Genomic DNA, 15,278 nt, shown 5'->3' with positions numbered 1-15,278 from the left:
CCACCCCCAATCCGTACCCGTGCGCATCGTTCATGCCGTAAGACGTTTTGAGTGATAAAATTTGTCGGAAACTTTTTTTGAAAATTGAAATTTTTACGCTATAAGGGGACTACAACGTAGTTTTTTTTTTGAAAAATGTGGTCTCGAAAGTTTCTGTTGGTTTTTGTCGCAAATGGATGTGAAAAGGTGTGATAAGTTACTCGTTAATGTTCCTCCTATAGGTTAAAATTTTTGATTATTGAAAAAATTGTGTCCGTGAACTTTTGTCACTCAAAATATCGTTCACAATTTTTTACATCCATGTGACACAAAAAAACCTTTTAGACCACACTTTTCAAAAACTTTTGCGCATTGTAGTTCATTCATCGGGCGAAAATTTCGATTTTTGAATAAGTTGTTTCAGGACATCTTTCTGCACCCATAAAACTTGTTTTGCACCTTTTCACATTCATTTGAGACAATAAAAAATCAGTAAAATCCTCTTAGACCACCTTTGAAAAAATTCGCACGTTGATGTCCCCCTCGTTGATAATTTCGATTTTCAAAAAATAATTTCCGAAAACTTTATCACTCACAAAACTTGTTTCACACCTTTTTACATCTGTTTGTGATCAAAATGTAACAAATATTTTTTATACTTCATGTTTCTTTTTAAAAAATTCAAGTTAATGTCCCCCTAATGGTTGAAAGTTCCGACTTTTGAAAAAAATTGGTTCGGACATTTTTCATCAGCTTCTTCTCGAGAGTGCTAATAATATGGTACACATGTGTTAATCCAATTAGCTCAATGATTTACGCGATACAGTGAATACGATCACACCGAGGAGCAAAATCAAAGCACCTGTGATCAACTAATGAATCCCGCTCATTTAGTCATAGTGCATTAGTCTATCAAAGTTCATCAGAGCAGCTGGTAGCTTTCATTGTTATAAAGCTTTATGGCCTTCAGTCTAGAAGCTGAATTAGTTGTCATTTTAGAAAGTAACTGAAACTGCACACCAATTTGAACACTTTGGACACTTTGAAGAAGTTATCTAAATCTCTGCTTTTGATGTGAGTCAATGTGCTCAATGGTGACAATTTGCCAGTTATTTTTCGCCTTTGAAGTGAAATCATTGAAGATTTTCTGCTGACCAGTCGTGCAAGAGCCGTTTGTTCGACGTTAGCTGGTAATTTTTAGGCCATTTGAGTATTTCGAAAGCATGGTTAATTGCTCTTATAGGAAGTTTGTGTCAAGTGTTTGAATACTTCGGGTCTTTCTACGGCTCTATAGAGTAATGGTATTGAATTATTTTTAGTTGAAGCAAGTTTGTGCAGGACTTGAACGTTGGCTTTACCTTTTTGAACGTTGTGTTTACCTGTTTTGGAACGTTAGGCATTAACATTTAGAGTATATATCAGGTTTATAATGCATAGAAGTTTGTCGCCTTTATTAATATTCAATGTAAACAGGTCAATTTGAGATGATTTTACTCAGCAGCCCAATTTGCTCTCACCACCACAAGCCTCAGAACAGCAATATACGTACCATAATCCTGATCATGACAGAATGTCATGGCTTTACTTGCTTTTGGCTGAAGTGTAGCGAAAATCCTGAATCCGTTCGCCTTTTTATGCAAAGTTTTTTGCTTGACCGCTTTCCTTCAAGAATACACTCGTTGCAAAGAAACGCACAAAATGCAACCAACGTTAGTCAGCCTAGTTTTGACCATTTGTTTTGATTTTTATATCAACGACGAATTTTTGTGAGAAGGATAGTTTATATAAATTCAGAAAAACTGACCGGACTACTGACAGAGAAAATCCAGACAGAAGTCGGCCATTTTTTCCATGAACAGCAGTATGTTGAGTCCCACGTGAAATCTCTTCAACTTGCTCATAAAGTTGCTCGAGCTCGCAGTGCGAAATCTTACTTGAAAATATCAAGCAATGAGCAAGTTGAACAAATTTTACGTGGGACTCAACTTACAGCTGCTTATGGAAATTTAAGATTTTGTCTGTGAGTAAAATCCTCAGTTCATCCAAACTTCTGATGATTATGCATCGATCGTTATGAATATCTGTAGAAACGACCAAAGTTGTTGATTAATTACACTCAAACGAAGTTTTTAGCGATTATATCAGTCCTGTGGTCTTTTTATGCATTTTTTTCACTTGACCAATTTTTTATATGACCCATTGGACTTTTCGTCCTCAAAAACTGGATAAACAGGTAGCGTTCGGAGGTCAATAAGTGACCGAGTAGCTCTCTTAGAGCTTTACTCGTTACTAGTCTCTAAGTATGCGATTCGCCGTAACTGTTTTGAGAAAATTTCTTGGTGTGAAGGACGATTCCTGGTCTTAAAAGTTTGATCCCCTTTATCACCGCAACCCCCCTCCCCTCATCCGGCGATTTAGACCCCCCTCCCCCCCTCGTGTCCAGTTGTCCCACAAACCAACCACTATCACTCCGCTCACGCCCACCTGATACATCACTAAGCTCCAGTTGGCTACTGCCGAAGCCCACTGTTCGCCAGTTGTTTTAGAGCATTTCGGCCGACAGTAGTCAGTTTTTTTAAATTAATTTCTAAAGCAGGTAGTTTACCACAAAATTAAACGCACAAAAATTGCATTTCGTGCTTTTTGTCAACCAGAGCATTCTATCGCTCGCTTAATTGAGTTAAATTGTCGAGGGACTTTTTACGCTGTATTTTTGGGCGATTAATTGCCCTCAAACGAAGTTTTTAGCAATTATATTAGTCCTGTCCGTCTTATTTATGCGATTTTTCGCTTGACTGATTTTTCGTCTGACCCATTTGACTTTTCCTACTCAAAAACGGGATCAACAAGTAGCGCCCGGTGGGCGTTAAGTGCTCTTAGAGCCTTTCACTGCTCTCCAAGTATGCGATTCACAGAAACTGTTTTGGAGACTTACACTGATGGTGTGAAGTGCGGTTCTTAGTGGTTAACCCCCCCCCCCAAGACCCCTTCTCCACACAAAACACACACACACACATCAGCTCCCTCTCACTTCATCCACCCCCAATCCCTACCCCTGCGCATCGTTCATGCCGTAAGACGTTTTGAGTGATAAAATTTGTCGGAAACTTTTTTTTGAAAATTTAAATTTTTACGCTATCAGGGGACTACAATGTAGTTTGAAAAATGTGGTCTCGAAAGTTTTTGTCGGTTTTTGTTGCAAATGGATTTGAAAAGATGTAATAAGTTACACGTTAATGTTCCTCCTATAGGTTAAAATTTTTGATTATTGAAAAAATTGTGTCCGACAACTTTTATAAGAACTTTTGCTCATTGTAGTTCCTTCATTGGGCGAAAATTTTGATTTTTGAATAAGTTGTTTCAGGGCATCTTTCTGCACGCTTAAAACTTGTTTTGCACCTTTTCACATTCTTTTGAGACAATAAAAAATCAACAAAATCTTCTTAGTCCACCTTTCAAAAAATTCACACGTTAATGTCCCCCTCATTGATAATTTCGATTTTCAAAAGTTAATTTCCAAAAACTTTATCACTCACAAAACATGTTTCACACCTTTTTACATCTGTTTGTGATCAAAATGTAACAAATATTTTTTATACTTCATGTTTCTTTTAAAAAAATTCAAGTTAATGTCCCCCTAATGGTTGAAAGTTCCGACTTTTGAAAAAAATTGGTTCGGACATTTTTCATCACTCACAAAGTATGTTTCACAAATTTTCACATTAATTGGAGACATATCACCATCTTTGTTAACCTCATTTTCAAAAAGTGGGCCAAAATTAACCTTTTCTCTGACCAAAATTATCCTTTTTTCAAAAAACCTTCTGTTGTCCCAACCCCGTGGTTGTTGTGCCGAAGGAAATTATGATGCCAAAAAGTATCCTCAAAGTGTGCCCCCATGTCTTTCCTTTTTGTGTCCCCCGGTCAAGTTCTGGTCACTTTTTATACTACTCTGGTACTTTGGATCTGATAACCTTTTTTCTGCTCTTCGTTTCACGTCAATGAGACATCAAATTAGAGTGATGATTTTAGTCACCCTGGAGTAGTAAAGGGAGCAAAAAGCAATTAGTTTTGAGTCTTGATGTTTTTTCAAACTACCTTTAAAGTGGAGTGACAAACAGGTGTTTTAATTAATTTTTTGGGATATTCTTGCGTCAATTTTGACTTCTGTTTGCAGTGTTTCTTCTCGAGAGTGCTAATAATATGGTACACATGTGTTAATCCAATTAGCTCAATGATTTACGCGATACAGTGAATACGATCACACCGAGGAGCAAAATCAAAGCACCTGTGATCAACTAATAAATCCCGCTCATTTAGTCATAGTGCATTAGTCTATCAAAGTTCATCAGAGCAGCTGGTAGCTTTCATTGTTATAAAGCTTTATGGCCTTCAGTCTAGAAGCTGAATTAGTTGTCATTTTAGAAAGTAACTGAAACTGCACACCAATTTGAACACTTTGGACACTTTGAAGAAGTTATCTAAATCTCTGCTTTTGATGTGAGTCAATGTGCTCAATGGTGACAATTTGCCAGTTATTTTTCGCCTTTGAAGTGAAATCATTGAAGATTTTCTGCTGACCAGTCGTGCAAGAGCCGTTTGTTCGACGTTAGCTGGTAATTTTTAGGCCATTTGAGTATTTCGAAAGCATGGTTAATTGCTCTTATAGGAAGTTTGTGTCAAGTGTTTGAATACTTCGGGTCTTTCTACGGCTCTATAGAGTAATGGTATTGAATTATTTTTAGCTGAAGCAAGTTTGTGCAGGACTTGAACGTTGGCTTTACCTTTTTGAACGTTGTGTTTACCTGTTTTGGAACGTTAGGCATTAACATTTAGAGCAATATACGTACCATAATCCTGATCATGACAGAATGTCATGGCTTCACTTGCTTTTGGCTGAAGTGTAGCGAAAATACTGAATCCGTTCGCCTTTTTATGCAAAGTTTTTTGCTTGACCGCTTTCCTTCAAGAATACACTCGTTGCCAAGAAACGCACAAAATGCAACCAACGTTAGTCAGCCTAGTTTTGACCATTTGATTTGATTTTTATATCAACGACGAATTTTCGTCAGAAGGATAGTTATAAATTCAGAAGAACTGAGCGGACTACTGACAGAGAAAACCCAGATAGAAGTCGGCCATTTTCATAAACAGCAATATGTTGAGTCCCACGTGAAATCTCTTCAACTTGCTCATAAAGTTGCTCGAGCTCGCAGTGCAAATTTTTTTAAAAAAAATATTAAGCAATGAGCAAGTTGAACAAATTTTACGTGGGACTCAACTTACAGCTGCTTATGGAAATTTGTAAGATTTTGTCTGTGAGTAAAATCCTCAGTTCATCCAAACTTCTGATGATTATGCATCGATCGTTATGAATATCTGTAGAAACGACCAAAGTTGTTGATTAATTACACTCAAACGAAGTTTTTAGCGATTATATCAGTCCTGTGGTCTTTTTATGCATTTTTTCACTTGACCAATTCTTTATATGACCCGTTGGACTTTTCGTCCTCAAAAACTGGATAAACAGGTAGCGTTCGGAGGTCAATAAGTGACCGAGTAGCTCTCTTAGAGCTTTTCGCGTTACTAGTCTCTAAGTATGCGATTCGCCGTAAGTGTTTTGAGAAAATTTCTTGGTGTGAAGGACGATTCCTGGTCTTAAAAGTTTGATCCCCTTTATCACCGCAACCCCCCTCCCCTCATCCGGCGATTTAGACCCCCCTCGTGTCCAGTTGTCCCACAAACCAACCACTATCACTCCGCTCACGCCCACCTGATACATCACTAAGCTCCAGTTGGCTACTGCCGAAGCCCACTGTTCGCCAGTTGTTTTAGAGCATTTCGGCCGACAGTAGTCAGTTTTTTTTTAATTAATTTCTAAAGCAGGTAGTTTACCACAAAATTAAACGCACAAAAATTGCATTTCGTGCTTTTTGTCAACCAGAGCATTCTATCGCTCGCTTAATTGAGTTAAATTGTCGAGGGACTTTTTACGCTGTATTTTTGGGCGATTAATTGCCCTCAAACGAAGTTTTTAGCAATTATATTAGTCCTGTCGGTCTTATTTATGCGATTTTTCGCTTGACTGATTTTTCGTCTGACCCATTTGGCTTTTCCTACTCAAAAACGGGATCAACAAGTAGCGCCCAGTGGGCGTTAAGTGCTCTTAGAGCCTTTCACTGCTCTCCAAGTATGCGATTCACAGAAACTGTTTTGGAGACTTACACTGATTGTGTGAAGGGCGGTTCTTAGTGGTTGACCCCCCCCAACACCCCCTTCCCCACACACAACACACACACACACACACACACACATCAGCCCGCTCTCACTTCACCCACCCCCAATCCGTACCCGTGCGCATCGTTCATGCCGTAAGACGTTTTGAGTGATAAAATTTGTCTACAACGTAGTTTTTTTTTGAAAAATGTGGTCTCGAAAGTTTCTGTTGGTTTTTGTCGCAAATGGATGTGAAAAGGTGTGATAAGTTACACGTTAATGTTCCTCCTATAGGTTAAAATTTTTGATTATTGAAAAAATTGTGTCCGTGAACTTTTGTCACTCAAAATATCGTTCACAATTTTTTACATCCATGCACAAAAAAACCTTTTAGACCACACTTTTCAAAAACTTTTGCGCATTGTAGTTCATTCATCGGGCGAAAATTTCGATTTTTGAATAAGTTGTTTCAGGACATCTTTCTGCACCCATAAAACTTGTTTTGCACCTTTTCACATTCATTTGAGACAATAAAAAATCAGTAAAATCCTCTTAGACCACCTTTGAAAAAATTCGCACGTTGATGTCCCCCTCGTTGATAATTTCGATTTTCAAAAAATAATTTCCGAAAACTTTATCACTCACAAAACATGTTTCACACCTTATTACATCTGTTTGTGATCAAAATGTAACAAATATTTTTTATACTTCATGTTTCTTTTTAAAAAATTCAAGTTAATGTCCCCCTAATGGTTGAAAGTTCCGACTTTTGAAAAAAATTGGTTCGGACATTTTTCATCACTCACAAAGTATTTTTCACAAATTTTCACATTAATTGGAGACATATCACCATCTTTCTTTGTTAACCTCATTTTCAAAAAGTGGGCCAAAATTATCCTTTTCTCTGACCAAAATTATCCTTTTTTCAAAAAACCTTCTGTTGTCCCAACCCCGTGGTTGTTGTGCCGAAGGAAATTATGATGCCAAAAAGTATCCTCAAAGTGTGCCTCCTTGTCTTTCCTTTTTGTGTCCCCCGGTCAAGTTCTGGTCACTTTTTATACTACTCTGGTACGCTGTCTTTTAGGATCTGATAACCTTTTTTCTGCTCTTCGTTTCACGTCAATGAGACATCAAATTAGAGTGGTGATTTTAGTCACCCTGGGGTAGTAAAGGGAGCAAAAACCGATTTGTTTTGAGTCTTGTTTTTTTCAAACTACCTTTAAAGTTGAGTGACAAACAGGTGTTTTAATAAATTTTTCGGATATTCGTGCGTCAATTTGACTTTGTTTGCAGTGTTTCTTCTCGAGAGTGCTAATAATATGGTACACATGTGTTAATCCAATTAGCTCAATGATTTACGCGATACAGTGAATCTGATCACATTGAGGAGCAAAATCAAAGCACCTGTGATGAACTAATAAATCGCGCTCATTTAGTCATAGTGCATTAGTCTATCAAAGTTCATCAGAGCAGCTGGTAGCTTTCATGGTTATAAAGCTTTATGGCCTTCAGTCTAGAAGCTGAATTACTTGTCATTTTAGAAAGTAACTGAAACTGCACACCAACTTGAACACTTTGGACACTTTGAAGAAGTTCTCTAAATCTCTGCTTTTGATGTGAGTCAATGTGTTCAATGGTGACAATTTGCCAGTTATTTTTAGCCCTGGAAATGAAATCATGAAGATTTTCCGCTCACCAGTCGTGCAAGAGCCGTTTTTTCGACGTTTGCTGGTAATTTTTAGGCCATTTGAATATTTCGAAAGCATGGTTAATCTCTCTTATAGGAAGTTTGTGTCAAGTGTTTGAATACTTCGGGTCTTTCTACGGCTCTATAGAGTAATGGTATTGAATTATTTTTAGCTGAAGCAAGTTTGTGCAGGACTTGAACGTTGGCTTTACCTTTTTGAACGTTGTGTTTACCTGTTTTGGAACGTTAGGCATTAACATTTAGAGCAATATACGTACCATAATCCTGATCATGACAGAATGTCATGTCTTTACTTGCTTTTGGCTGAAGTGTAGCGAAAATACTGAATCCGTTCGCCTTTTATGCAAAGTTTTTTGCTTGACCGCTTTCCTTCAAGAATACACTCGTTGCAAAGAAACGCACAAAATGCAACCAACGTTAGTCAGCCTAGTTTTGACCATTTGATTTGATTTTTATATCAACGACGAATTTTCGTCAGAAGGATAGTTATAAATTCAGAAGAACTGAGCGGACTACTGACAGAGAAAACCCAGATAGAAGTCGGCCATTTTCATAAACAGCAATATGTTGAGTCCCACGTGAAATCTCTTCAACTTGCTCATAAAGTTGCTCGAGCTCGCAGTGCAATTTTTTTTTAAAAAAAATATTAAGCAATGAGCAAGTTGAACAAATTTTACGTGGGACTCAACTTACAGCTGCTTATGGAAATTTGTAAGATTTTGTCTGTGAGTAAAATCCTCAGTTCATCCAAACTTCTGATGATCATGCATCGATCGTTATGAATATCTGTAGAAACGACCAAAGTTGTTGATTAATTACACTCAAACGAAGTTTTTAGCGATTATATCAGTCCTGTGGTCTTTTTATGCATTTTTTTCACTTGACCAATTTTTTATATGACCCGTTGGACTTTTCGTCCTCAAAAACTGGATAAACAGGTAGCGTTCGGAGGTCAATAAGTGACCGAGTAGCTCTCTTAGAGCTTTTCGCGTTACTAATCTCTAAGTATGCGATTCGCCGTAAGTGTTTTGAGAAAATTTCTTGGTGTGAAGGACGATTCCTGGTCTTAAAAGTTTGATCCCCTTTATCACCGCAACCCCCCTCCCCTCATCCGGCGATTTAGACCCCCCTCGTGTCCAGTTGTCCCACAAACCAACCCTTATCTCACTCCGCTCACGCCCACCAGATACATCCCTAAGCTGCAGTTGGCTACTGCCGAAGCCCACTGCTCGGCAGTTGTTTTAGAGCATTTCGCCCGACAGCAGTCAAATTTTTTTAATTAATTTCTAAAACAGGTAGTTTACCACAAAATTAAACGCACAAAAATTGCATTTCGTGCTTTTAATTTTGTCAACCAGAGCATTCTATCGCTCGCTTAATTGAGCTGAATTGTCGAGGGACTTTTTACGCTCCATTTTTGCGTGATTAATTGCTCTCAAACGAAGTTTTTAGCTATTATATTAGTCCTGTCGGTCTTTTTTATGCGATTTTTCGCTTGACTGATTTTTCGTCTGACCCATTTGACTTTTCCTACTCAAAAACGGGATCAACAGGTAGCACCCAGTGGGCCTTAAGTGCTCTTAGAGCCTTTCACTGCTGTCCAAGTATGCGATTCACAGAAACTGTTTTGGAGACTTACACTGATGGTGCGAAGGGCGGTTCTTAGTGGTTAACCCCCCAACACCCCTTCCCCCCCCACACACACACACACACACATCAGCCCCCTCTCACTTCACCCACCCCCAATCCCTACCCCTGCGCATCGTTCAGGCCTTAAGGGCCCCGTGCAGCCAAACACTTGCCCTCCCCCACGTTGCCCCCACCCCCCGCTGCGCTCACCTCACCCTTTAATTATGCTAAAGCTAGCCTCACTAAACCGTGACTAGCTACTGACGAAGCTAACCGCTCGCTGGTCGTTTGAGAGCAATTCGCCCGACGTTGGTCGATTTTGTTCTAAATTGCTCGGATTGAGAATTCCGGCAGCTAGCTTAATTCGCGCCTTAATTCAGGCAGGTAGCCAAAATTAACTAAGTCCAATCAAAATCGTGCCGAAATTCTATTTTCCGAGTGGTGGTCTAGAGGAAGCTCTGATAACATCTTACCAAGAAGATAACCCTCGTTGTTGAAGTGGGCTACAGTTAAATCGAGTCCCTGCCGGGCGTTCGAGAGCAATTCGGTTGAAGTCAGCCGGTTAATTTTTGTATGCCAATTGTTGTATGTCAAAAAGTTTGAATATTCTTTTAGGACCAGCATTTCATGCACACGAATACTCGCGGATGTTTAACAACAGACGGTACATCCAATCTCATGGTGCAACCATGTGTCGACTCCCCCAGTCAGATGTTCAGCATCATCGCAGCCATTGAGAAGTACAGACCACGAGCATCAGCTGACATATAGACTATCACCACTAATCAGATGACGGCAACAATAACCTAACAAGACAGGGAAACAGTGTAACCATACATAATGACCGCTAGCTGCCTTCTTTGCATTAGCTAACTGACCTTTGTCTAATTCTGATGTAGACTTCTAACAGAACCCACATCATTCATTAACACGCAAATTGTGAAAGCTTCGCCGGGCGAGTGCTAATTGTTGCAAGATACAATGTCCTCCTTCCCATCTAATGGGCGAGTTACTCCTCAGTACAATATTTTTTAACAGACTTGCTGATGCGACTCATTTGATTTCGCACGTTTGTTTGTTTGTATTATTCTCACTCCTTATTTCCGTACTTCACTGCAAACAACTCAGTGCTATTCATGACAATATTTATGCCGCTATCAGTAGATTTCCGGTTATAAGTTATTAATCGCCGCCCTCATCTTCTCAGCCGGCTATTATAGCGGCCCCATTGTTTTTACATTTCAAATAGTTTGAATTGTATTGGGTAGCTGTCTTTTCATTATGACTCGGAGAGCATTATTGGTGGAACTTCTTCTCTACATCGGGAATATTGTTGGAGTATATTTAAAACACGATGTGAAGTTAGTGAAAACAAAGTGTTTAGGTCAAATCGCTGCAGAGCAGACAGAAGATATTTACTGTTCATTTTGCAATTTTGAGAGGGAGAGAGAGAGAGAGAGATAGCGAGAAAAGTAGGAAGTAGGTGTGAACAAATTCTTGCTGAACAAGCAATTTATCACATGCGGCATTTTCAATGCAGTTTTTTTAAAACTCCAATCTTTTAAAAAGTGTGTGAATTGTTTAATAATAGCCGCCGTAAGCCTATAAAAGGCTGTTAATAAGGCGTTCATCTTTTTTTTTACAATTTAAAAGTGGATTCTATTGGTGCTGCCTTTTCTATTTCTTTTTTTTGTATAATATTTGTTTTCACAAAATTTTCTATCACTTTGAGCTTTGAAAACGTGATAATCAGGTAACGCACAGTTGGATAAAAAATTTGAGGCCCTAGGCTGGCTTTCGTAGTCCATGTGCTTAGGTTGATGAAGCCGCTAGGAAGGCCTAAATTCCAGCTGAAAAATTCAACTTTTCGTAATTTTGAGCAAAAATGCTTCAATTTTCACTTTTTGTTTTTTTTTTTTGGGGGGGGGGGGGGGGGGGGAGGGAAAGTGGATTTCAAGATCTTTTGAAACTCATAGTTTCTTTTTATTTCTCGTTCTCAGCTATATGTTTGGGTAACTAAAAGGCTTCGAAGATCTTAATATCACGAAATATAACGGCTTCTCATTAAATTCTCCAATTTTTTCCCTCTGAGGTTTTGTCGCATTTTGAGTTGTGCGGTCATTTGGTGCAAAAAAATCTACACGACTTGAATATGGGTTACTAGATAGTTTCTAGAGACAAGAACAACGTTTTGCAGATAGTAAGATCACATAAAATAACGGCTTTTCAGCAGAATTTTTAATTTCATTTTCTTCAAAATTTATTTCCTTCTTTGTTGGACTAATAAATCTTTCTCAAAGCTTGTGGGCGAATCAATGGTTATATTTAATTGGCATAAGTTTAATCTTCAGGATTTTCGCTTTAAACTTTTTGCAATGCCTAATTATTCTTTTTCTATAAACTAGTGATTTTTTTACTGTCATTGTTCATTTGATTTGCTGGTCAGGAGCAGAAGATTTAAGTATCTTTCAAATTCGATTTACTTCTTGATCACGATTTTCGTTTTTACAAAAAGCAAGGCTGTCACTTTAGTCGCATGACTCACTTGAATCACTGTTTCAACTGAATGACTTCAAATTCTTTCACGCATTGAGTTGCGCAATGTTTGAAGCAATCATTGTAAACGTCTTGGTCTTTGTTTACGCAAAATTTTTGCTTGACCGAAATGACTTAGCGATTGAATGTTGCTCCCTTTACTTTTTTGTTTGCGTGATTTAATTTTTGCTCGCATTTACAAGTGTCAGCAGCTGAACTCGAGTGGCGGCAGTTTACTACAAAGAGCCAAATGAAAAGTTAGCCAAGATTGCTGCCATTTTTTTCACTTCAAGTTTTATTAATGGCTATAGTAGTTTATACTAACCTCTATGGACGTCATTTGAAGCTCGCTCGACAATTTTTGCAGGCTGTAATAGATTAGTGCTCCATAAGTTGTTCTAGAGCAATTCTTTCCGACGTTACTCCGTTAACGTTTTTAAAGTCTGTTCACATCTCCCTATTTTTCACGTCAGTGAGAAGTGAAATTATTGGTGATTTTAATCATGCCAGAGTAGCAAATGAAGAGACAAAGGGAGTAGGTTGAAAGCTGTCTATTTGCAATTACTTGAATGCACCAACTCGTTAGCTGATGCTTTTTATGACTTTGACACTTTGTTTTCGTAAATCATTTGTGAGTTTGATTTCAGCACTTTTTATTTTTTCTGTTGTCTTATAACTTAGTATTTTTAATGACAGGTTTCATCTGGCGATCATATAGCGCGAATTAATCGAGTTATTTTTTTCGACCCATAGCTACTGCTTTCCACGACTTATATGCTGTTTGATTGTTAAAAACTGTTACTGAATTTTTGAGTTTTGTACCTAATAAGTCTTATAATCAGTCTTATAATCTTATTAACCCTAGCGCTCATCGGCCGCAAAAGAGATTTTAGTGCTTCAATCAGTTTTTTCCGTCCGTAGCTATTTCTTTTTTCACTATTACACTTTTTGTGTTCAGAAAGCATTACCAATTTTTTGCAAAAATTTTTTGTTATTGTTCTTATCATTTAGTCTCTTTAATAAAGGATTTCATCGGTTGCTGAAAAGAATAGGTTAATCGATTTAGTTGCTTGCGTTCATAGCAGTCTTCTATGATTTTGACACTTTCTTTCAAAAGTCATGGTTTTTTAGTGTTGCTTGTTTAATTGCTCTCAAACGAAGTTTGTAGCAAATATATAAGTGCTGTGGTCTTTGGTCGATTTTTCGCCTGACAATTTTTTTGTATGTTCCCTATGACATTTTATCTTCAAAAACAGGATAAAAATGTAGTGCTTGGAAGCCTTACTGTACTCTAGCGATTTACCAAAACTGTTTTTAGGAGACACTTTCATGTTGTGAAGGGCGGTTCTGAATCTTGAAATTTTGACGATCTACAGTCACCCCCCGCCATTAGCCTCCGCCCGAACACTCCCATTGTCCACCCTCCTCCACATCTCGATTTGAACCCTCTCTCATCTATCCTTCGCAACCCTACCCCCATGGAGTGACCCCCCCCCCCATACTCACACATACTCCGGTCACACCCCCTCCCCCCGACGCCAACAGCTCACCGGTCTTTTTTGATGCAATTCGCCCGACGTTAGTTGGTTGTTTTTAATGTTCTTCTTATGGTCTTATCGCTTTTTGGCTTTGTCTGTCATTGATTCCCACAAGGTTGTTGTATTGTGTACTCATTCTAAGGATGTATAGAGGCAATGTTTTCTTGAAGTATTGTTTTTGATAAATCTTAGAACACTTAATCTTGGAAAAATAATTTAGATTGTTTTCAGATTTTTCATGCGCATTTTGTGGCATTGCTTTGATGGCTGTCTTAGTTTGTTGTTGCTGTAAGAATGTTAAATGGCAGGTTATTACTGAATTCAATTCTTTGAAATGTAATTCAGGACTTGTCCTGCTGTGCTGTTATTATTTTCCGTTCTTCCAATCCAAATCGAGGCTATGGGAATCGATGGCGGCTATTTTCCGGCAGTCTGCCGGGTATGCTTTTTCGAATGCTGGTTACTTAATCACTCTGCTATATAGTTCTGATCAGCATAGCTATAAAACACAATCCAGCTACAGAAAATAGATAATCATAATCATCAAGTACTACTCATTGACGATTGTTGCGTTGATCATTCCCTTGCTGTCTGATCACATGGCTCTGAATGCACTTATTGTTCCGTTTGATGAGAAAGTGTTAAGTTGGTGAATCACCATGGTGCTAATTTTCACACAAGATCATACGTCCTCATTAAGCGAAAGAAAGAATAGGTATTATTATTATTTGAGATGGGCCTGCCTCAATTAAATTAAATAACCAACCACCCAGTTGCATTCAATCTGTCGAATTAGCTATTGTTTTGCCCTCAAGTGCTAATATTATTTTTGTTGTAATTTGTCCCGGGTCTTTTCATTATCCCTTCTCCTTATAAAGAGTTATTATAATTTGAATGTTTTCATTTTCTAAATATTTATAAATAATTTACAAATTTGCTCAGTTATTTTAACATCAGCACTCACAGAACGAACAAGTAGCACTTAATTTAAGCCAGAGAAGTTGATTCCGCGCTCCCTCTTGCAGTTCAGATCGCGTTTTCTAGGTTTCAAAATACATGTCACGAGGATTCTTTTAGAATTGACAAAATAATTGAATGCCTGAATATGTTTTTTCAGGTAACAATTCATTAAATTTTGTAAACGGTCAATTAAAAGGAAGTCTCTCCCTTATAAGGGTAAACCGTCAACTCGGGGGCGGTAACTCAACTCCTATATACATTTAAAAATTGTGACAGTGGTCACAATTTAAAGCCTCAAAAGCGAGAAAGAATTACGAAAAAATAGATATGAGAATCAGAAACCATTATAAAAGTAACGGTGATTTTTAATAAAAAAGGTTATAGATAACTAGAACAGCAGTCGCCCTTCCTCAACAATGAAGACTTCCTATTGAGACTTCTACTGTAGGGCACTGGCGCAGTGACCGTGCGCCACGTAGGCAAAGTATGGAGCAACGGAAGAGCGCGAAAAATATTTTGTCCAAATGTAAGCTATGTTGTAGCTGTCGCATAGAGCTGCAACACGCAGATAATTTTGGCGGGATACAGGCGCTTATTGCCCTTTTTAACTGGTACCCTAGACTGCATTTGTATAATAGTAGTAGTAGTAGTAGTAGTAGTAGTAGTAGTAGTAGTAGTAGTAGTAGTAGTAGTAGTAGTAGTAGTAGTAGTAG

General features: G+C 38.2%; 1 protein-coding gene across 4 annotated transcripts in view; it reads left to right on the top strand.

Moving 5' to 3' along the window:
- Positions 1 to 10,945, top strand: part of LOC142358617 (polypeptide N-acetylgalactosaminyltransferase 1-like) — a 102,252-nt gene extending 91,307 nt beyond the window's left edge. For 2 of the 4 annotated variants that reach the window (XM_075410067.1, XM_075410066.1), the window contains one exon: positions 10,148 to 10,779. In XM_075410067.1, the coding sequence (XP_075266182.1) occupies positions 10,148 to 10,303 (156 nt within the window). In that variant the 3' untranslated portion in view covers positions 10,304 to 10,779. Of the gene's footprint in view, positions 1 to 10,147 lie in introns of all 4 variants that reach the window. The other 2 variants (XM_075410063.1, XM_075410065.1) reach the window with 2 other exon arrangements.
- Positions 10,946 to 15,278: the final 4,333 nt, after the last annotated feature.

This window comes from Convolutriloba macropyga, chromosome 2 (genome assembly GCF_964194025.1).
Source record: "Convolutriloba macropyga chromosome 2, txConMacr16.3, whole genome shotgun sequence".
NCBI lineage: Eukaryota > Metazoa > Xenacoelomorpha > Acoela > Convolutidae > Convolutriloba > Convolutriloba macropyga.
Note: the sequence above shows the minus strand (reverse complement) of the source record. Positions and strands in the feature narration are given on the sequence as shown.